Raw genomic sequence first — 25,118 nt, forward strand, 5'->3', positions numbered from 1 at the left:
TTTATTAAACATATGGGCACAATGAAAGCAAATTCCCATTCAGACAGAGAGGAATGTGCAGTGTGTATCACTGGAGCATGGAAAGATAACTTGAGGGTGACAAGAATAAACATAACAGAACAGTATTAATTCACAGTTAACTCAAGTGCCTTCAAAAGAAAATATTAATTTTGCCTTTGAGGATCTTTGGTCTAATGAACTCTACTTCAGCCATTAGAAAAGGACTTGTAATTAGGAGTGGTTTAAGGCACCAAGATGCCCTCAGCTGCAACATCCCAGCTCTCTCTTATTCCCTCCCTCAAGGGCCTTTATTTTCCAGTTCAGCGAGCTGGGGAGGGAGTCCCTGCACAAGACTGTAGGGACTGAACTTGGAAAAGCAGATGCATCTTCTGCAGGAGAGTGGAAAACAAAGGCCTCCTAGAGTGGCTATTTCTGAGTCACTGGAAACAAGGACTCCTTATTTCAGTGGGCCATGACAAAAGGGCATCTCTATTAAGTGTTGGGTGTGAGGGAAGAAAGAGAAAATGGCCACCCACGACTCAAGACAATTCCCTCCCAGAGCATCTCCTGTCCTAGTTCTACAGAATCACTCTTCTATATATAGCTAAAAAGCCTCAAGCCAGCTCTGCTTATAACAAATCTACAGAGGCAAGCTGCACCTGGTGCTTTGTATTCTGTCAGTGATACAAAAGTAGTCTTTTCCACTAAAACTATATACATTTTAAATTTTAAATTATTTTGCAAAAAAGAACTGTAAATCCTGATTCTTCATCAAAAAGCAAAGATAATATGTAACATTCCACTTACCTATGCCCCATGAGACACATTACTCCTATTTTAAAAACAAAGCTCAGCTAGACTTTTTCTGAAAAATCACTTCAAGTGTGTTTATAAAATGACCTTACTATATTTGTTACTTCTAGAACACAAAACTTCCCAAAATAATGGAAACATATATTAAAAAATAGAAATAAAATACTATTGTGTCATATAAATATAGTTTGAAGCAAAACCATAGATAGCTAACATCTTTTTACAAGAAGAATACAATTTTTTTTTCCTCCAAATACCTTTTTTTTTCACACCTATCTTTAATTACTGCTACTTTAGGGTAAACCACCATCATCCAGATTGGTGGACTCATCATTTATCAGACTGTATTTAGAACACAATTATCTTAGATGTTACAAAAACTGGTTTATATATATACAGTTTATATTATTAAACAGTATATACTGGTTTATATTTATATATGCTTTATGGATATTCTGTGGAGCTGGAATTCTGGGCCACACAGTAAGAATGTATGTGTTTTAGGAAGAAATAGAAACCTCATCCCTGCAAGTGTTCAGTGGGGCTTTGAGCAACTGCTCTAGTGGAAGATGATCCTAACCACTGTAGAGAGTTGGAAACATAGGATCTGTAAGGTCCCTTCCAACCTAAGCCATCCTATTACAGGAAATAAAGTTACTTATTGCAAAGAAATAGTTGTTTGGCCACGGAAATCTTCATTTTAGCACAACAAAATATTCCTCAGACTAACTATGTTGTATTTCTAAAATGTAGTGTTTTTAACATGTGCATCCCAAATACATGCTGCAAGGGAAAGATGCCAACACTTCTTAGTTTCGAAAGCTTTTGAAACTTTAAACAAACGAAACTTCTTTAAAAAATCCAAACTGAAAGTCAAAGAGAGCAACCTTTGAAATGAATCACCCACTTAAATTTCTTTTTTTTTTATTTAGACTTGATACTCTTTTTATATAGAGCTGTACCTTATTTGTACAATGTTCATGAAAGAAAGAGCTGTCCCAGTGGTCGTATGGTGTATGCTGGTGAGCATTTGAATGTGAGGTTTGTTACAGCTTAAAAATAAAATGTTTATTTTCTATTCCAGCAAATTACCAAGTCCCGAAAGAGAAGGCAATTTTTTCCCCATGTGTCACTACAATATAAAATAAGGCTTCAGTCTAACCAATGACCTCTTTGATGCCAACCAAATGTAAAAGTCACTTTTGTATTGAAATATTTTAATGTTTACTAATTTTACTATTTAGCATAAGAATTATGATCTTCACTTTGGAATCTGGACTTAAGAAATCTGATTTAATTTCTGCATGCCTTCAAATTCATACTGATAATCATAAAAGAGGATGCTGCTAATAGCATGGTAGGGAGTAAATTCGGTACATACCTCATAGCCAGGGCTGACAGGAGACTGACAGGTAGTTGGAAAGAAGAAAAAAAATAGAACAAAGAAATAAGGGGGAGAAAAAGACAGAAAATAATGTTATTTTAGAAGCAAGCATGAATGTGGGAACATATTATACTCTCATTCTTTTTTATAGAATAAATGCTTAAAACGGCATTTGAGCTGAGACATAAAAATCTGGGTTGCATTGTATCCTCCTAGTTCTACTTTGTTTTTAGTATTTCTGTTGATGAATTTTACACTACTAAGTTAAGAATCAAAAGAAGATTTTATTCTTTGGAGGTAGATTTTTAAAGCTGTACTCAAATACAGTGCCCATTCAATTTTCAGCTCAAATGAAACGTTTTTTGGCTAATGAAAACATTTATACCCAAAGTTAAACTGTTTCTGTGGTTCCCTATGCAAGGATAATTAAAGTATAGGTACATTTTGCGTTATTCCACACTACCCTGCCTCAAAGATTTTTAGATTACAAAATTTCAAAAGACAGGACATAACTTATTCACTTTATACATGCCATTTCCAGAAGGCAGGTTTACATGCTGTGTCTCCTATCAGGTGCACACAGCACGAACAAAAAAATAAGAAACAACTCAGTTTGATAATTATATCTTTATCAAAGATCTCCAGAAATTATTGTTTTTCAACTGCTCTGACTCTACATGGTAATTAGGGGTAAAAATACATTTTAGTCCTATTTGAAGAACTGATAGCTATAACAGAGATTATAGTTTGTTAGCAGTGATTCAAGTAACACATCAATATTATCAATGAATGGTACACTTTTATGAACAAAGTTGATATTTTTCAGTATATTCACACAGACTGTAGAAAAATGAAAGACATTCCAAAGTGCATGGTTTGTTTGGCATCACCATATGAACTGCCATAAAACTTATCTCATAAGCACTGGAGAAGATATGAGTCCAAAGGACAGACCTGGTACATGAGAACTGACAAAGCTTATGCCAATTAAAAAAAGCAGGGTGGGAGGACAGGAATGGAAATACAATTAAAGGAAAAAAAACTAAACAGAAAAAAAGACATATAGAAGCCATGTGTTAGAGCATTTCCAAAAACCTGGTAAATGATACCAGGATTTCATGAAATAAAAGTAAGATAAGAAAACTACTTGATTTCTCCAGGTCCATCCCTTCACCTACTGCAAATATATTTTCTTTGGGCATGCACGTGTGTGAGCACGTGTGATGCTCTGAATCATCAACACAGGGACTCCAATGTTTACAAGGTCTCAGAGAAGTATAGCCTGCAGTATGGACAATACTTACTGCATCTCTTCACTGGCAATTTTAATGCTGTCAAACATTTTGAAATATATAGCTTTGCAAAACAGGTGTTTTGTATAAGAATGTGTCAGCAAACAAAACAGTCAATTTAAAATGTTTTCAAATTGAAAAATTTTTGCTACATTTTAACTGTACAGTGAAGTGAATATTTATAGATGGTATACCAGGATGCTCACTCATAAAATATTGTTAAGAATTTTTTTTAAAGATGAGATCAGAATTAGGGCCAGTCTTCCTCAAAATTTTCTGTCTTGGCCTAAGTAATTTCTGACACAACCTGCTGAGAATTATGATTAATCCGTAAACATTTGTTGCTGTAGTTTGCAGAACTTAAGCACCTTACTCATTTATGCAGCTTTTCAATTAAAAATAAAGATTCATAATGTTAACCTTAATTTCCAAGTAGCTTTAGACTAATGATAATCAGTAGCATAAGTACATAATTATGGTTCATAGATGGTACTGCATCTAACACCATGTCTACATAATTTGCAATAGTGTCCTTTTAGTATGTCAAGTTTAATAAGTTTAATATTCTAATTGAGAGGAAAACATGATAATTGTTGTGTGTACTTATAAATTCTTTCCTCTCTTTTAAACCTCAAGGTTTTCAAAACCTTCACTTAGCAGTGGATTCATTTATATACTGTGTAAAATCTTAACGATTCAAGTATATTATGACCATGAGTGCTAAAAAGAATAAACATGCTATAACTAAAAAACAGGTACTATTGTCACTTATTCCAATCAACATCTTGCTTTCCTTTCAGAAAACTAATATATAAATGAATATACAAGTGCACCATATGTTTATGTGCTTTTGTGTATACTGTACATCTATATATACCTCTATACATCTAAGTACAGACATAAAAATACATTCACCACAAAGAGCCATTTAAGGATCTAATGGAGATTTCTGCCAGTCTCTTGTGAACATCCAGAAATACGCCAAACACACAGGCTCCAACTAATTAATGACAGGCCTATCTGTGACAGACACCCAGTTTAGTGCTGTGGTGTCTGGGTCACAGTGCTCTAATGAGGCAAACCTTTCCTATTCAATAAGCCAAGGGAAATAATGGCCTGATACAGAAGAAATTCAACATCTAGTTCCAGAAGAGATTCTTCAAGATCCAGCTACTTATTTAACATGGGTGGCAGCTTTAGACCTTTAAAAATAACCTAATTCTTGACAAGTGAGGAGACTCCTGGGAGTATCAGAAGTGACACACACATACCTTAAACCCACATACCTTAAGCTGGTGACCTCCCTTTTATGTCAAGATGCCTTCCCTTAATTTATAATTTACATACCACCCTCCTCTAGTCCGTAACAGGCAAAACCAGATTCTACAGCACTAAATATCATTGTTTCTCAGCTCCTCCCATGGCCTCTACAGCTAGGGAATGCCATACCAGAAGGGCTTCATCTGAGGCGCTGAGTGAGGGCTCTGCAGACACTGTCCGAATGGTGCTGGCTCCTGTCAGGGACACATTTGACAGGCGCCTTTTCCGTACACCACTGCAGTTGTTGGGAATTTTAAATGCACATCTCTTATGGTAGTTCAGACCACATCCTGAAAAGAGAAATTTAAAACCATCCCATTATGGTTTACTAGACAAAAAAGCAAGTAATTTTGGACTTTTCAAGAGCAACACAAATTCAAAACCATTAGCCTTAAATTTGATGAAACGTTTCCCTCTACCCTGCTCTTTTATTCTAGCAAATTGTTAGAGAGACAATGTTATCAGCTCCAAATAGATACATCTACAACCAGTGGTTTTTCTCTGATTTTTCAAAACCTATGGTCTCAAAGTGCAGGAAATTTCCATGACCAGCACTTGGAAGTAAAGGAAGTCTCACTGCAAATGGTATATTCTATTTGATTTAGTCTACCAGAAGTCAAACAGGTGTGGCAAAGTGAGAAAACTTAGCTCCTATAACTTCATATGGATTGACAGTAATTTCAGTTAAATAATCTGAATTTCTGCAAGACACAGGCTCATTAAAAATTGTAAGGAAAGAGTAAGACATCCAGTCTTTTCTTAAAACTACATATCAACCAAAGTTTTTTTACAGTCAAGGTTACAGAGCCATATCTAAGATGCCTCAGAGCAGTCAAAAAGATAAGTTCTCTAATCAGTTAACTCCTTTGACAGGTCTCACGGTCTCCAACTAATTTAAAAGCAGCATTAGACACAACACACAGAAAAGTCTCTTCTTTAGACTGAAAAATTACATCTCACTGCAGCTTACCTTCACATTTGAGTCCCTGACGCACCAGCCCCCAGAGCATCTCTCCACAATGGTCACAGAAGGCTGGAGCCCGGTAGGAATGAACAAACAGAGCATGGGGCCGGATTTGGAAGTCTTCAAATGTAGCAGAAGCTAAAGCAGTAAGATCATACACAAAATTAACATAAATAAAAAGCAACATAACTACTCTTCTTCACTTATTAGGTACTTCACCACAGAACAATGCAAAACTCCTTTTGGCCACTACGATGATGAACCTTGGATTTGGAATTGTTCACTGCATAATATTTTGAAGACAAAAAGAGTGATGATATGCCTTCATACTACAATAACCACTGGAAAAAGCTTAAAGCTGCATTTACAAACCTGCAGCAATGACATCTCTGACAACATTTTTCCAATCAAACACAGGAGTGTAACAGCAAAATTGTCACAGTTCAATAAAACGTCAGAAATTTTTCAAAATACTCTTTTACAGGCTTTACTCACTACACTTTCAAGGTGCATGTACATAAAATAAACTGAACACATCCAGTAAAGAAATACTGTAAGGTTTTTTTGACAAATGGAAGTGCATCTAAAACAGTGTTTCTGCTGATCACTTGGTATAATTAATTCAGCCACCTATGTTGGCATCAGTGAACTGATCACAAAAGCTAAAAATATATATTAGAGCTTAAGAACAAAACATGTAATGATATACCCAAATTTCAATAGAGAAAAAAAACCTTGCAGGGCAACCTGGAAGATGGTTGTGCCTTTCTTACAAAGTGACGTGAGCCTGTAACTGGTGTAACAGCTGCAAAAGTTAGAGGGGCTAGTTAAAGGCACTAGCGCAAACTTTAAAAATAACTAACTAAAATGTTTTTTAAACTATTTATAACACAGAGACAGTACCACAACACTTTGAAAAACAGACTTAAATTAAATATTTTCCTTTTCTTATTATCTTAAACATATGTCAGATAATCTAAAGAAATATCGGTCAAATGTAGTAAATACTAATCACATATGCAAACATTTGATCTCATTCAGATTGCCATTTAAACAAGTTATTTGTGTGCTTACTCTTCACTGATATCAGAGTGAATGCAACAGGCATGTAGGCATTTAACAGAAATACTTTCTTTCAACAGAAACACATTCCTGATTTGCAATTGACAGAAAGAAAGAAAGAGAGAAAAAACCCCAACCAAACTAACAAAAAACAACAACAACAAAAAAACCCACCCAAAAACCAAAACAACCCTTCCCCCACGCAGCCCTGGTTTTTAATGGTTCAATTAAGAGGAATTCCTAAAAGATCCAAATACCCTGGCTTCCTACTTTATCAACTAATGAAAAGAGAACCAAAAATCTGCATACTGATCAAGAAAACATTTTTAATTAACAAGAGGGTATCAATAAAGACTTATGTCCTGGTCTCAGTTGCTTCTCTGCAAAATCCTGCTACTCTTTTCCAAAAGTGTCCACAGAAAAATAAGTTTCTAGTCTCAACCAGTCTTGAGATCTATTAATAAAAGTATTTAGAATATCACCCCAAACTAGGATCCAATCATTCTAATAATATCAAATTTCACTTTTTCAAAATGTTTTTACTAAAACAATGCAAATCATTTAACAGTTTGTTCATTTCAGGATCTCCCTTTCTTCTCTCAGCGTTATATCATAAAAAGCCATATTACAAAATTTTACCTAATTCATAACACCAGGACCTCATAAAATAGTCCAACATATTTTAAATATCCTGAAACTAAATTAAATAGTTTTGTATTTATCTAAAAATGTTAGGTAAGGCATATTTTCCACTCAATGGCTTTCAAACATTTGTTCAAATATATTATTTTTCCATTTTTTTTTCCATACAACAGTGGTCTCCTAGAAAACACAGCTCATCACAGAATGGGTTGGGTCTGGAATACACCACAGTGGGTCTCCTGGTCCAACTTCCCTGCGCAAGCAGGGTCATCCTAGAGCACATGGCACAGGATTGCTCCAGATGGTTCTTGAACATCTCTGGTGTGGGAGACTCCTCAGTCTCTCTGGGCAATCTGTTCTGGTGCTCAGTCACCTGCACAGTAAAGAAATTCTTCCTTATATTCAGGTGGAACTTCCCACGCATCAGTTTTTGTGCACCACCTCTTGTCCTAATGCTTGGCACCACCAAAAACAGCCTGGTTCCAGCTTCTTGATACCCTCCCTTCAGAATACATTTTAGATGTTGAACAGATTTCTCGGGATTTGACTTTAGGACTTAGAGTGAATCATCTTTTTGTGGACACTGACAGATGTTTTTCTGCACTTTCAACCAAATCAAAGAATATGCTGGAAGGATAAAGCACTCAAAGTTTCAAAATCTATTTTGATGTTATTAAAATACAAATACACATTTGTATATTTCACTTGTACAAAGAAAACAAAATACAGGTATATTAACTTCCTTCTTTAATTTCATATTGAAGATAGGAATTCAGACAACACCTTCCCAGTAGATCACTGATCTGTGAAGTTCAACAAGGATTTCTTTTTTGGGGCCTCTATTATCACCAGCATGCAGCCACAGGAGGAGAAGTTGTCCCAGTCAGGCAGCAGACACCTCTCTGGTCCTACCACATATGGGTACCAACTGAGCTGTGATAGGTCAGCAGCTGGATAAGATCAAACTGTAGATGCAAATCATACTGACCCTTGATAATTCACTTCCTCTTCTCTAGTCTGGTCTATGAAATCATGATATATATGAGATGAAGACATGGTCTTCAACATTTTGGAAACTCCTGTCGCACAACACACTACAACATGCTACGACATCTGCTCAGGAACTCAACTATAAACATATCACTAAGCCTTCCCATCTCTCCACTTGTCTCCTTCAGACTTCCCATCTGGAGTTTCGAGCCTCATCTCTTATGTTCCAGGCTTTTGTTCATGGATTTTGCATAGCATATTTACCTACAGCTTTATGAAGAATGTTGTGATTTACATCTCTGATTCTTTGCAAATGAAACGATCATGGAAAAGATATGTATACATGTACGTAGGAGCCTTTTCAAGGATACAGACCAAAACTGGAACACAATGCACTACCACCTTCCAATACAACTGCAATGTACCCTTCTTTGCTGCTGTGTCTCTATCTTAAATTTACATGTGGAAATATAAAATCAAGAAGCTGATGGAAACAAGATACTCAGTGAATATGCACTGCTCTCCTAGGAGAAGACAAGGAAGACTCTACTATTAACACCCTCAAGACATGATAGCCATGAATTTTGATAACATTTATGTGCATTTTAGAGATGTAAACTTTTTGCTTATAAAAACAGATTTTCCTGAGGTTGTTTCTAGAAACATACAAGTAACAACCAAACCACTATTAAAACAAGAGATATGTACAATGAAAATAGTCCACGTTTCAATCTAGCAAAGGAGTTACATATCTAAGTTCATGACAATTGCATTGAATAACCTAACATTATGCCTGTATTCAAGTTCTATTTTGAATCAACAGTGCTTACTAAATTGGAAGACTGGAGAGGAGTTGTACATTGATTTACTGGGTAGTTTTACAAATAGTATGAACAGTGCACCAAAACCACAAAAAGCCTGATAAAAATCAGTAACTCAAGTTAACTTCAATTAGTTTAATAATTTAGATAATGGATTAAAAATATATTATCTTGAAACAGCTTTAAAAAACTGGGGATTGTGAGGAGTATATATTCTTTCCCCTGTAGAAGCAAACCTGAAATCAAAATCTCCCATGAGTAGTTTTGCCCTAGGAAGTGATTTATAAATTAGGTCCTCCTTTCAAACTTCTTCCTATCATCTAGTCAGTCAACTTTTTTAAAATTACATATCTAGGAAACCTTTCATATAGTCATTAATGTTCAAAGCTTTAAACTTCAGAATATTCCCGTTATTCACTGAAAAAAACCCTAAAACAAAAGCCCTGCTGATGAAGAGAAAGATAGGGGTTTTTTTTGCAAATTAAATTGAGGCTTTTATTGGTAAAAACCTTCTGTAATCAGGCTACCCTTTTGCTTTGACAGTGTATTGATGGGATGAAGACAATATTGTGGCTGTATGTAAAATTGTGCTGTAAAAAAAGGGAGGCCTCCAAATATGGCTATAAGCACATCCTAAAAAACTTAATTACTCTGCAGAAAAGTTTTCAATTTTATGTCCTTAATATGACACTGTTGCATTGTTAACTCTCAGATTACCTTATCATCATTGATTTAAGCTTTCCTAGTATCACCAAAACACAGGCATTGAAACTGCAGCAGTTGTGACAAGACTATTTCATCAGGTCTATTAATGACCTGGCTGTTAATGGCTATTACTCCTTGTTCTGGGCTCGGTAGCAGACCCATCATTCAGCACAGCTGGAAAGTAAAACATTGCAAGTCAGAGAGGCAAGGCCTTGCATTCAGAAAGAGGCAAATGATTTACTTCACCATTCTGTGCTCCAAGTCCAAAAGCACTCTGAACTATAAGCAGAGGTGAGATCCTGCTATTATCAGTAACAGAGCGTCACATAATGGCCACTGTCATCTTGCATCCCTGCCTCTCATGGCAGAAGAAACCATCAATAACAAGACTAGCAATATCTTGCAGCTACAAAAAGCAGGCATTCTCCTGCTACCTTCTCCCATTTGGAATGCATTTAAGAGTAATGTATTCTGTTGAGTTCCTGCAGGCATTTGTAACTTGAGTCCTTACTTACAAGAAGTGCTGGCATCTATCACTTAAAAAATTAATATAACTCAAAACTATACACTACTAAACTTCAGGCACTGGTTAAACAATAACAAGTAATGACTGAGTATACAGCTCAGGTGGACTAAGAGAAAGGAAACCATTTTATTTTTTACAATGTTCCAATCCTGGCAATCAAATACAGTCTGAGTTTCCAGAGTCTCATTTAAGTTAGCAGAGTTCTGGCAGTTCATACAGACCAAAGACTCCATATCTGATCTCCATCCTAAAATGTGAATTAAAAACTAAACTAACTACTTCCTAAATTATATGTGTACATTTATGTATGTGTACAAAATGTGTACATTTACAATCATTCTGTTTCTTTATTTGTTCTGCTTTGAAGTAGGGTAACTTTAATATGGAAAATTTGAATCCTTTCTGGATACAAATGTGAGTTTTTTACCACTCTAGATTTTACATACAGGGAAAATCCTTCTAATACAATAAATTTCATTTTGTTTTCTTTACCTATTATTGCTTTATCCCAATGCTTTAGGTAAAAACAGTTCTAATTAGGAATGTTAAATTGACATTCAGATAGGAAGTGGGGACAAAGGGAGAGAGGTACATTTTCAGAACTGAATTTAGAGCTCTTGAGTAGAAGCCTGCTACTTTCTACATGCAACTAGTACAGGCTGCCTGCAATTTTTTCATAATACCCAGACTAACAAAAAGCAGCATGTCCTCAATCCTCTACTGACAGAGATAGAAGAAACAGAATCACCTGCTACAAGGCTGGTAACATGCTGTGCTGCTGCACCTGGACCATTTAATTTGGAAACATGAGTTTGGGTGTCCAGAAAGCCATGGAAAAGGAAAAGAAAGGTCCCAAAAAGAAACAGTAATGACAGAAAGAAGGGGAAAATGCTGGAAATAGGGGAAGATCCCAGAGATCAGAGAGAGATGGAAGCCAGAGAACCTCCACAATAGTTTTGATCAGTGATGCCCAAGGTTGGTAGCTGCAAGTAGTGGCTCAGCACGAACAAACAAGACTTTGTGCCCAGCCTTCCCTAGCCAGCAGCTACCTCCTTACTGAGGGGCAGTGGGAAGCTGGCAAATGTAAGGCTGAGAAGGGAGCAAATGAGCCAGCATGGGAGGCATCCAAGTAAGGCTCTCATCTCCTTCCTTCTGAAGTCCCAGTATCCAGATTCCCTATGGGCTGTTGTTTACACTGTCTCATCAGTGATGTGAGATTTAACTAATAAACTGAAGGGAACAATAAACAATTTGCAAGCATTTGTCCAGTGCTAGCTCAGAATTTAAAGGAATTATAATAAAAGATTAACATTTATGAGTCAATGTGATTCATCTGTACACTCTGAATTTTTAAAGTTCGATTTTTATGTACTTCTATTTGTTTGTGAATGATTTCACAGTTTCAAATCTACAAACTATATAGCTCACTAGGTTTAAGTTCATTTGAAATCTCATCACACAATTCTTTCATTATGGATTTACCCATTTCTCACCCAAGTGGAAAAAACAGCAATACCTTACTTCACAGCTTCAGGCCCTGTTAATCACAAAACACTGCAAAGGTATCAATTTAGCACAGGAAACAAAATTAAATACTCTGCAGGTTTACTGGAGCTATTGATGCTGTGTTAAAAATTGAATCTGACTACTGGCATTAAGGAGCAACCCCAAATGAAAAAAAAAAAAAAAAAAAAGACTCTTGCTCCTCTTCCATGCTCTGACTAATCTATTATCTTAAAGTAAATGCTGTGAGTCTCTTACATTTTTATTTCCTCTGACTTTTTTTTAATGATCTTCACAGTTATTTTCCAAGGATTCTGAAAAAAAGCTCAAAAAGAAGAGGTGCTCAAAAAGAATTAATAGCACTTGTAAAACATATTTAATTCCCACAAGTTTCTTTCATGGTTAAGATTTTTTTTTGTTATATGGTGAATAAATGCTACTGGCTAAAAGTATAATGGAATTTAAAGTACAATCAGTACAATCTTATGTTGAACTCAGTAAGAAATGAAAGAACCACCTCTGCATACATTAAATTATTTTTAACTATACTGTTACCTATCTGCAAATGTTTAGATATCTTTTAGAATTACCCCAACATTTTATAAACATATACCATTACAGAACAAATACAAGTGGGTTGTTTGGGTTTTTTTTTTTTGCATAGTTCTATTGGATGCCCTGATGGGATGCACCCAGCAGTACTGAGGGAAGTGGCTGATGTCCTTGTGAGGCCAATCTCAACAATCTTTGAATGATCATGGAGATTGGGAGAAATGCCCGAATCCTGGAGGAAAACAAATGTCATTTCCACCTTCAAGAAGGGTGAGAAAGAAGACCCAAGGGAACTAAATGCCAGACAGCCTCACCTGAAGGCTCTGAAAGGTGATGAAACAACACATCCTAGTATGACCACTTCTGGAATATGCTTTAGTGTCTGTCTGATTAATAAGGCTTTCTCAAGGTCTCAGATCTTTGATGAGACCATCAGAGATATGGAACAGAAGCATGACGGTATATAACCATCCAGTTTTCTCAGCCCCACTTGAATTTTTCTACGATAACACTAGAAAAGGAAAAAGGGAAATTAAAAATTATAAAGAAATGCGCAAGATGACATAACCTGGAAGAAATAAATTCATTATTGCTCTGAATTGTGGGTGATTTTTAAAAATTGTTTACAAAACTTCAATAATGAATTTATTATTAGCCAGGTGAATCAGAAGGTCAAAATTACAGAAGTAAAATGTTTAGTTCCTCACTAAAGACAACAGAAGTGTTCTACTCACAACATGTTTACCCAATATTTCACCCATGCACATAAATAACTAGAAATTAACACAAGGAAATGGTGATACTAATATTCCCCATATGACATTCTGTGTTCAGTTGCTTTAAACAGCTGTGACAGATGAGGAAAACCTTTAGAGGCATGGAAGAGACTTACATTTAAAGGGAGATTAAAAGACTGGAAGACTGGAATTGTTTTGTTTGGAAAGGAAATGAGTAAGAGTTTACTGGACTCAAGAAGCAGAGGAAGCAAAAAAAAAAAAAAAAAAAAACCCAAAAAAACCACCAAACAAAAAACCCCAAAACAAAACAAAAAACAACAAACCAGGAAACAAACATAACTGCTGCAGAATAACCTTCTGCACTACCAACTACAGTGAGAGGAGTCTTCATGTCCTAAGAAGCAGGAAAGACTTCCAACCTTCTTTTTGGCAACAAGTCACATCTTAGCTATGTTAACAGAAACATTCTTGGGGCCTCTTTAAAAGTCAGAGCGAGCCAGATTTCAGCTGGAATGACAATATCTCCAGGCTTGAGTCACAACTACCATCGAGATACAAAAACCAGCAGACTGCAATCTGTGGCAGTTCTGGAGTTCCTACTCCTTGGTTGCCATTTCAAATTGTTATATTCCCCAAGGGAAGGAGGATTGGTTGTTTGTACTCAGGCCACTTTTAGCTACAAACCTCAAGCACTTCCTAGAAGATGTGTATCTTAGCACAAAATGCTGCAAACACAATTTTTTGGAAAGTATTATGAGACTGTATATTTCTATTTGCTCTTTCAAAACCAAAGCCAGCAGTCAGCCAAAGGAAATAAATTCAATGAGTTTAATAGTGATATTGAAAGATATATTTTTTACATAAGCCATATTTGATTTGAAGCCTAGTGAAGTACTGAGTTATTGAGACAACAACTTCATAAAAACTAAAAAAAGCAGAGAGATCCTCCAAACACTAGATTTTTTTTCCTGACGTACATCTGAGCAGTGTAGAATACACTGCTGACCATGTATATGAGTTGTCTGATGCTATTCCAAGGAGGCAAGTTATTCCAAGTGGGTTACCCATTATTCTTCAATATGCTGAATCATTTATAGGTACTTTCTCTTCAGGACCACTACTGTCATTTAACAAACACACTGATTCATCAAGCACATACTGGTCAAACAAACTATTGAACAAATCAATCTAACAAAGCCCTTTATGATAAATCAAAGAGTTTTCTGCTTAGCTGAGGCAAAGCTTGCTCCCCATTAAATAAGTAGCTAGCAAGAATTACCTACTGGGGAGGTAATTATTTGATGAAAGGGGATGGCGACTGGTGAGGAAAAGAGAATTCTTTGAATAGTGGCAGTTTTATAATTAAAATCTACATTAGTAGCAAAAACAACTGGCAGACTATGAAGAACTGTGAAAAGGAGAAAAAAAACTAATTGAAGGTTTCTTACCCAAATAGTTTAAAATATTTCAAAAAGAGATGAATTTTTTTTCCTTATATAAAACTTCAACTGAACATATAGCAGTGGTCTCCAAAGCAAGGTGCACACATCTCTGGGTGTGCAAAAGACAGCCCATTAGGGTACAGAAAGAAAATCTTATAACTTCAGCTACACATATAAACTTTAAATAAATAAACACACACATATTGAAGGTATATGCTTGAAGATTTTTAGTGATGAGGTGCACAAAAAGAAATTTGGACTTTGCCACTGTATCTTAAAGAAAAGGTCAAATGCTATTAAAGACATATCCAGCGAAATAATTTATAGCTATATGCAAATTTCACATACCACAGATGTGACGAAAGACTAAATAGTAAATAAATTTATAAAACAATAAACAGAGTCCTTCTATGAAAACATGTTTTTTATTATCATGCACTTTTTTCCACCAATGCCTTTTTAATTATAAGCCTTCCGTTTCATTCCGAATGCTAATGAGATTATGGGATTGCATAATCTCATTAGCATTCGGAATTGCATAATTGTAAATCTAAATGAGCACACAAATATCCACTAAAACATTGGACAACTTTTGCAGAGTCCAGGTTTCATTCATCACCTCAAGTCTTTTCAGAAAGGATCAGCTGACATGGGGGCTGCTGAAGTATTAATCATGAATAACATATTGAGCTACTGTTACGAAGTGCATTGTGCTAAACTCAGTCAAAATTATAGTATCTAAAATCTTTTTTAAAAGGGTAAATGTGATATATTAAGAAAACTGAGAAAAAATTAATAAGAAAGGTTAAAAAATTGCCTCACTGAACTAAGAATACTTTAAGGAGAATAAAGGGGTTTTTTAAACTCCAGAGGCTTTGAAATAAAGATAATATACAAGTAAAATCAAGATTTAATTTGGTCCACTTTGGAAGTTGACCAGCATTTTTTTAAGACATTAAGTGCAATTGATGTAGCTAATCAGCTTCAATTCCACCTTTCTTGAAAAGCCAGCTGTACAACTTATTGAGGTGAGGCCTGTTAAAGTGGGGTGACATGAATTATGTCTCTTTTCAGTGAAATCACGTGATAGGAATACAAAAGCGTAAGAATTACTGGATCAGACAAAAATGCAGTAAGCCTGGAATCCTGTTTTGAAAGGGGAGTTCTCAAAGCAACATCAGCATTCTCTGAAGCAGAGAAGGTGACAAAGGTAGATGACACAAGGGCAGTGACATTACAAGCCATTTTCTGTTCCATTGCTACACCTGACACTTTATTAGTAATGCTTTCCAGATCATTCATTAATGTATTTAACAGCACAGACTTAAGTGCCTTGCTGGTAACCTACTTCCACTGTGAAAATAGCATGCACATCTACCCTTTGCTTCCTAAGTCATAAACAGTTATTTATCCATGTGAGCATTCACCCTGTTCTGTCATGAAAACATAATTTCTTTATGAGCATTTGGACTGAAAGTGTTTGCATTAAATCTGGAAAACCAAGTGAAATATCTCAAATGAACCAACAATTTCATTAAAGACCACACAAACCAAAAATGTATTCTCTGAAGAGATCAGACAATTAGAGATGTATGAGGTTGGATGTTTGATCTATTCGGTAGCAGTGGAACAGTGACCTCTCATATACAGGCACTAACAGAAACTAACAATTAACACAGTTATATATGGAAAAAAGACAATGACGCCAACATAAACAAAAAAAGGAAAGAATCTTTCAGTTCTGACAACTTTAAACAGTCATCTATCAGAAATTCATGACCCAAGAACAGTATTAGACTAATGAACAGTGAGGGATACAAAATCAATCAACTTTAACCTAATCACGAATGAGCCTTACCTCTACAGAAATAAGAAAAATGACATATAGAGAAAATTGAAAGGACACAAAGGAAGAATAATTGCTAAAGATTTCATCTCAGACAGAATAAAGATATTTGTATTTCTCAAGACACCAAAAAACTGCATGCTAAGATAGCCATGAAGGCACCAAGAGAAGGATGCTCTTCAATCACAACAAAGCAAAATCACAAACTGTGACCAACTATATAAGTACTGTAACATTATGTTATAGAGATACAATATCACAGTGTTTCATCTCAAGTTGAACTAACACTACTAGCAACACTCTGTGTTGATAAAAGGCATTTACTGTAATTGTACAGCTATCCACAGCTTTTATTCAGCCCAGTATATTTTATCATAGACAGTATATACTGTACTGAATCAAAATAAAAGGTCCACATCTAACAACAAGGAGATCTACCATCTATGTGGTATTAAAACAGAAACAGCTTCTTAACAAAAGCACTGGATCAATTCCTGCCCTCATCAGCTCAGCAAGGGAACGTAAAATAGCTCCTATTTGACTTTCTTGCTTCAGGAATCCTGCCAAGTTGAGCACAACTGGTCACAGCAAGCAGATGAAGTACGTTCCACTAATTCACACAAGATGCTAACGTTTCCCTGTCTGCTTCCCAGCAGCAGACAAAAACCTCTTACATCTCAATGGAACTTTGCCCAGTAAAAACAAGATAGAATTTTTATAAACAAACCCATATTAAAACTGTAAATACACAATTTTTCCCTGTATATCATGAATAGACTTGGCAAATTTACACAGCAGTTTTTAATAAACTTCATGAACAAGGTACAGAAGAGAACAAACTATGCTGACAAAAACAAGTCTAAAGACATCTAAAGCAATTGTTTCCTTGAAGCCCTCAAAATCAGAACTCAAAAAGAGAATACAGATGTACAGAAGCACAGCAATCCTCATCTGTCAGCTTCTTCTACAGAGTCTGTGCCTCTATTTTAAAAAACAACAAATACAGTTATTCTGAAAAATGTCACAGATACACAGATGGAGGCTGGCAATTGCATCTACAAACAGCTTTAAATAATATCTTCAACATATCATTCATTTAAGAAAGGGGCTAACTGATCTACTTTCCAGATCTCATGTAACAACTTAAATTAAAAACTTGTTAACTATTTACCTTCTCTGCAAAGAAAGGGTACATAGGGCAGCACCTATCATTAATATCAATTCATTGGCATCAACAAATTGCAGTTGAAATAAGTTATTTTTATAAGCTAGTCAAAACAACACTGAAGATCTCCAAAAACCTAGGAGTTAACTTGAAGTGAGTTTATCACAGCAAAAATAATCTGTTCTGTTCAAATTTATGGTGAATTTTACATTATGCTATTTTGGTAATTAATGTTTGCATCCTTTATTTCATGAGTGGAACATGAAAGTGAACCTCTCAGAGGTCCAGCTGAAGATTTCAGCAAATACTACTTGATCACATCAAGACTGAAGGACATTTTTCAGCTTAAATTCACTTTACATAAATATGTTTCCTTCTCTTGAGCAAACAGGAAAACTACATTTGAGAGAGAGAGAGATCTAAAAAGATGTAACTTCTGGTTTCTATTCCTTTAAGTGTTTTTTAATGACTGACAACTCATTTCTAGCCATCTTTTGACTGTAACTTAAACTGCCACTTCTGTACCTTGCTTCCTACTAATTTTTGATAGTATTCGAATAAAAGGAACCCTTCCTACAAATACACTTGGATAAAATCCTTTCTCTATAGATTCAGACCTTTTCAGTCTGAAATGCAGAGAACTAAGTATCTATTGGATTCAATTAACACATTAGCGCTGATTTCCACAGAAGTAGTAAAGAATTTTCTGCCTTTGGGCATTCTGAAGACAAGATGAATTTTCCAATATTTTGAAGAAAAAATAATATAGAAAATACACAGCTAAGAACACAGAAACATGGTGAGTTATATGTTACAGCCACAAGGGTATTAGTGATACTGTTTAATGAATGCCCAGGAGTCCAGCCTAATAAACCAAATATATTCAACATTTCTGGTTCTAATACATTCTGAAGTGTTCCCATATTCCTATACAAACTATCAGAATCCCATAATAAAGTGTTCAAACAGATATTTTTAAAAATACATAAAATAAAAGGAAAAAATAATAGAAGTAAAACTATTTATTTATTAAGGTTACTACATTCATAATAAAATTTCCATTTTCCTCTTTTAGCGTGCAGCTAACCAAATCTCATACACTCAACATACACTTTTGCTTCCACCCTTAAAACAATGTTTGACCTTTCAGTTCCAAAATGCCAAAATCTATATTGGCACTGAACCACAATTCATCTGGCTGACTGCAACAGCGTGTGCTCATCTCCTCTGGAGGAGTCAGCAGACAGACACACAACATTTGTTCAGCACATTACATGATTCTTGCAGTCCATTAAAATACTACATTGTATTGCACCAATGCAAAATGCAAATAATAATTTTCATTAAGAATAAAAATGCACAGCAGGTGCTGCAATATGAGCTGAGTAAATTTCTCGTGTTTCACCAGAAATTTTTTGCTCTAACACAAACTGTTTCAGTTACATTGCATGACATCTACAGGTACAATTTTCTTCACTAAAACAGACTAAGGTGCTTCAGCTACAGTGAGCAACACCTCTAAGTTTCTGCAGATAAATTTCAGCTCTTTCAAGAACTTGTAATAGAAGCTCTAAACCAGCAAACAATCATGTTTACTGATTCTTAAACTGCCAAGAACATATGCAGTACTAAAAAAATCATGGGTGGTCCAGCTTTATTAATACAGTTTTAAGTAAACTACAATGAAAAAAAGAAAATGCATACTAATGAATGTATAATCCTGAATACAAGGACTGACAGTTCAGCTTTCTGTACTCTGAACAGTATTGACCCGAGCAATAAAAAATGAATGCAGTGGATCAGTACAGCTTTTGACATCAGATACCAGTGCCTCAGGGGATGCTGACCCAAAGCACAAGGAGTTTTAAGCAGCAAAGCCACAGCAGCTACAATGGGTTCTACTGCCTCTTTTGGACATGACACTCAAAAACAATTACCATAATATACCTTGAATTGACAGAACTTTAGAGTATATATTCTGTTTAGTTCTCTATAATGAAGGCTAGAAATAAAACACTTCGATCAGTTCAGCATATGCATCTGAGCACATATTGTATTTCATTTGTCCTTCCACCACTCAAGCACTCAATATCAAACACTGCAGTGCTGAAGGCCAATCTCTTCTGTTTCCAGAAGGTTTTTTTAATCCCTTCAAAATAAATTTTCAGTACATATTATTAAACATCCTGAAAAAGACTTCTTATGGCCGTGTATTTAGATAGACTTTGTCCTTTAATTAAAAAGGAGATAAACCATCTACAGCTACTTTGATATGCACTATTGTCAAAATCCATAATAATTTTAAACTATTTTAACTGAATATTTTTCAATAAAAAACTGCCTGCATTAGTTTGAATAATTCCTTAAACATTACAGATTGTTTGTATATTTCTTTCCCATTTTCAGTGTTGCAGAACTGGGAATACTTCCCCTGCTTTACATGACACAGGAGTTGTCTGCAAAAATGAATTGCTGCATTTAGTTTAATTTGAGCGAAGTGTCTTCATTTGAGGGAAGACACTAATGCTTTCAAGTGTTTATTGAGGAAATGTGTTTAATTTGAGACATCTAACTGAAGGTTTTAATTTGTAATAGAGCCATCAGTCAGGCCATGACATATTAGAAGTTTCATTTGCTGTCCTTTGCTCCTAAAGATTTAAACAGTTACTTGCCTGATTTTGGCAAACTAGAAGGTGTGTGATCTACACTTCATATAAACAATATATCAAATAAAGCACTAAAGCCCTTGTTAACTTTTTTCACTGCATCACAATTACTGACGTGATTATGTTCTGTGGAAAATATTAAGTTCAAATTACTGGTATCTTTTTGAAAGTGAAAAGCTTATTTCCTGATATGGAAAAGGTGAATGATGAATTATAGGAATGACAGGCATTACTCCTTATTTCATTCTTTCCTATTCTAAACAAAGAATATGGAATAGTGTCCTACACAAGAAATCTATGTTTAAAAGCTCAGTTGGCTTAGATTATATGACCTAACTTCCACTCTTTTCAGCATCCATTAGGACTTCACCTTTCTTCACTATCCTACACCCTTCTACAGCTGCAATTTTTACTTTCATATGGCATACATGTCTCTGTACTTAAGCATCTCTCCAGATGCTCTAACTGCATGTTCCAACTGCAGAAATTCAGCCCTTAAATCCTCTTCCAAGTTTTACTTGCCAAATAGCAGCTTTACATCTTTAAGGTTCCAGCATTCACTCTACTGCACACCCATGCAAACTCTGCACCATTCCAAGTCACAAAGCTCATATCTTACATCTAAGCTTTTGACAAGTCCTATTGACACCTAATGACATCCTCTGACTTCTTCTGTATTTGAGTCACATTATTGTGCTCTCCCCTTCCTCTCATAATTCCAAAAAATAGATCATGTAAAGAGTCGGAGCAGTCTTGGCAAGCAAAACTACGCAGGGCTTTGAAAAAGCAATTACTCTATTTCCAGCGGACACTTTCATAGCACTCTAGCAAAAAGCTTATTAATGTTAATGTTAACTAGTTTACTAGCTTATTAACACTATTAACTAGTTAACCTGTTGCTTAACTAGTAATAAGGATGAAAGGAGTTGTTACAAAATACACAAGGCAACAGAAAAAAAAAACTAAAGGCATAATATGCCTAATATACATCTGAGAAAGGAATCAAGAAAAAGGAAAGTTTGGTTGTAGGACTCTCACCCATGCTGGGTTAAAATCCAATTGGGAGAAAACTACTCTGGATATTTTCATTTGCAAAAGAATGACAGTAATTTTCATTGTTTTTTAGTTACCTGATAAGACAACTTCAACTAGGTCTCCTTCTTGGATATCTGCAGCTGATTTCACCAACTGGAGAATGTTTTCAGAGGTAGGGTCATGGCGGAAGAGCAAGATTTTGTCGTACATTCCATAAAAACCACATTCGGGAAACTGCAAACACAAACCCACGAGAATTCACTATGCTGTAAGACACATAACTGTAAAATACAAAACTGTAAAACACAATGAATGTATAACGAAATTTTGAGGGCAGACTGGATCACTTCTCAGACTAGTATCAAATAGGATATATATTTTTTCATCTATGAAAATATTTATTACTATATTCTGAAATGTTTTTACCACCAAGCAAGTAAGCTCATTTGCCTTTTTCTTGCTGTGAACAATGCAGTATCCACTAGGAAATGAGAGAGAAGTGAATGTATCTTGCAGCCACTACTGGTAACTTTTTCCTCACACTTCCTGAGTAAGATAATTTAATTAGACCTGGAGCAGCTGTTTGGACTAGATGTTCTTTGGAGTGCCCTACATTATATTATTCCATGATTCTATGATCTCTCCCCAGATGTCTGCCCAAAAGAAGACAAAAGAAATATATCTTAGCTCTGCTTAAGATGCAATGCTTAAATGACAACTCAATGTGAAATATCTGGTTTTTGAGACTGAAGTTACCAGGCACATAAAACAATGTTTCAAAACAATATTTCAAAATTTAATCATAATCTTTTGTTTCAATGCAGAGAAACTGGAGTTTCAAAATAATAATAAATCCTATTTAAACTAAAAAAGGTTTTTTTAAAAAAATCTGAGGTTATACACTGGAGATTATTATCTAGGTAACTGTTTTCCTTTTCTTTTTTTGTTTTCTGAAGCAAAAAAAAATTGTGCTTTTTTCATACTCCCAGCCTAAAGAACTATGACTTTGTTCTGAAAACACAACCAAGAGACCCTTTCTATGTTACAAGACAATCCACTCAATTTTACATCAATGCACAACTCCATGTTTTGGCAACATACAATGAAAAAAACACAATGACAAGTACAGCCAGAGAAATAAACTGGTATGTTTTGAGGTTACACACAAACACAGTGGCATTCCTAAGAATTTTCTTTATAGAGGCAGTAAAATATTATTCTTCAAAATGGAAACTGCTTATCCTTGTTAAAACTGCAAAATTTTTCTCATTTCACTGGATTTCAGAAATACCAGAGGCATTTCCCTCTAAATTCATTATGATTTAAATTGCTTGCTCTCTCTTTACATTACCATTCCATTTGCTTTTTTCAAATAGCTCAACTTTTTCTACCTAAAAAAATATTTGCAATATTACACATTCTATGTATGTATGTAGAAATACGTGTATCATGAGGTACAAGTTATTATATTCTGTAGAAAAAAGTAAATTCAACCACAACATTTTTGATAAATTACATACAAGAAATCTTCTGTTTGAATTAGTTTTCCCCAGATACACTACTCTCATGTCAAAACAGTCATTTTGATGGTGTGATTCTCAAACATTGTATAAGGACCAACTGCTGCAACAGTGACAAAAATTCCCTCAGCTAAACTTATTCTTGCCAACAATAATGCTGATATGCACAGACCAAAGTAAACACAAAGAAGCCACGATGCTTTTGGTATTACACCACCACAAACAGCATTCGGTTCTGCTGAACAGGAGACAAAGCAGGGAATTTATGGTGTTGGAGCTGAACTCCCCAGTACCAACAGAAGGGCCTGTTTCAGTACAACCGCTGCTTAAAGCAGAATTACCAGAGTTAAATGGCCATTGTAATGGCCACAGTGAGGAAATACAGTACATGTGTGAGAATCAGGAGTGGAAGACTTGCTTACAGGTTCAGAAACAGGATGTATTTCTGGCTGCTTAACAAGTCATCAGTAGCAATTAAGACATCAAAGCTGGCCATAAACACCTTGTTTGCCTACTCCAAGTGAGAAGCAAAATGAATCACTTTAATGGCCTTTCAGCGTGCTTCAGTCAAAGGTGCTTCAGTTTACAAGTGTAACTGGGTAAATGACCTTTACAGCATAATTAACTTGCTAAACTGCCACAGTTTCGCTGTGTATTTCAAACATCTCCTGCCTCCCCCTTTTTAGAAACAGAAATATTAGATTTTTAACGTGATCACTTACCAGAAATTCTAGGTTCCAGATTTAAAATTTAGCAAAATTTCTAAGTCAACTCAAGTATATCCCCAGTGTTATTTATTAGATACCCTCTTGTCTTGGTTTGAGAAAATGTGAAGGGAAACACTCTAAAATGAGTTCTCCCCCTTTGTTTTAATCAATCCCTTTCCACCAATAAGCAGAAACAAAATATGAACAGATACAAGTGAAAAAATAAATTTACTAACAAATAAAACTGCAACAGGCAAATAACAGACTTTTATTCCAACCATTGAGCATTAAAATAAATGCTGTCTGAACATCTGTATAGAACATATCTTATATGATATTGTAGCAGCTTTTATGGTAAAAAGAGGAAGTGCTACTATCATTTGAAGTCACCTGTATGTAATAAGCACACTGAAACTGTGTGCTTCTTCCATTTTCTAAAAATATTACATCACGATTATCTACCCGTAAGACTTTAAAGAAATATAAAATAAAATTATGTTTTCAGATGAAAAAGACTGCTGATCAGCATCTCAAGTTATTCTAAGTCCATTTTTTATTGCCCAGATTGTGGGCACTTTGGCAGCAGATCATCCATAAAACAGGGTAAAAGGAGCCTCAGCACTAATCTTTCCTCAGCAGATACAAGCAATGAAGCAAGCAATGAAGTGTTTTTACCCTTAGCAACTGTAAATCTCAAGAAAATCCACCAAAATATTTTACCAATAACCATATAGAAGACAAGTCATTATGCAAATTCTGGATTTTCAATTAAAAAGCCTTCAAGTGCTACTACAAAAAAAAAAAAAAAAAAAAAAGGAGACTCAAATTTCAATAACTAAAACATCTAACTTTAAAGATTCAGTAATTCATGTAATCCACTATCCATCACATCAGTCAGTAATTTCAATGGCATTGGTCCTTCCACATGCAAATATGAGCTGAATTATGTACAGGCATAACTGTGCTGTTATTGACAGTTTTCCTCAAAATAAGGATCAAAGAGGGGCTGACAGAAGAAAATGCTGGTTATATTTAAAACTCTATTTATTGTGACAATCAAATGGTTTTATTATTAGAGACAGAAACTTTACAAGACCTGATATATCTAAATGCTAACATATTTCCAAACTGAACTGTGAAGCTTTCAAAAATTAATTAATAATAACAAATCATATACACGGTTATCTGAATGGAAACCTACTCTGCCTCCTTCTTTTCTGGTAAACCACAATTTAGAATGGAAATTAACTTCAAAGAAAGATAAGACTCTCTAAGGTGAGACAACACTTCACCAGTTTGGTTTAATAAATATGTATTAGAAAGATTAGCATAGTAGCTATGTCAAATGAAAACCACATGAAAAATAAATTTCTTCCACTGAAGAACTTAACCTAGAAGAACTGGAAAACATATACTCTAAACAATG

General features: G+C 35.1%; 1 protein-coding gene across 2 annotated transcripts in view; it reads right to left on the bottom strand.

Moving 5' to 3' along the window:
- Positions 1 to 25,118, bottom strand: part of PRKD1 (protein kinase D1) — a 116,046-nt gene that overhangs the window by 36,759 nt on the left and 54,169 nt on the right. Inside the window, exons 2-5 of one of the 2 annotated variants that reach the window (XM_058806283.1) lie at positions 21,561 to 21,699; positions 5,780 to 5,911; positions 4,939 to 5,099; positions 2,195 to 2,218 (exon numbers count right to left, since the gene is read on the bottom strand). In XM_058806283.1, coding sequence (XP_058662266.1) covers positions 2,195 to 2,218; positions 4,939 to 5,099; positions 5,780 to 5,911; positions 21,561 to 21,699 — 456 coding nt within the window. The remainder of the gene's footprint in view (positions 1 to 2,194; positions 2,219 to 4,938; positions 5,100 to 5,779; positions 5,912 to 21,560; positions 21,700 to 25,118) is intronic. The other variant, XM_058806284.1, reaches the window with a different exon arrangement.

This window comes from Ammospiza caudacuta, chromosome 6 (genome assembly GCF_027887145.1).
Source record: "Ammospiza caudacuta isolate bAmmCau1 chromosome 6, bAmmCau1.pri, whole genome shotgun sequence".
In the NCBI taxonomy this organism is placed as follows: Eukaryota; Metazoa; Chordata; class Aves; order Passeriformes; family Passerellidae; genus Ammospiza; species Ammospiza caudacuta.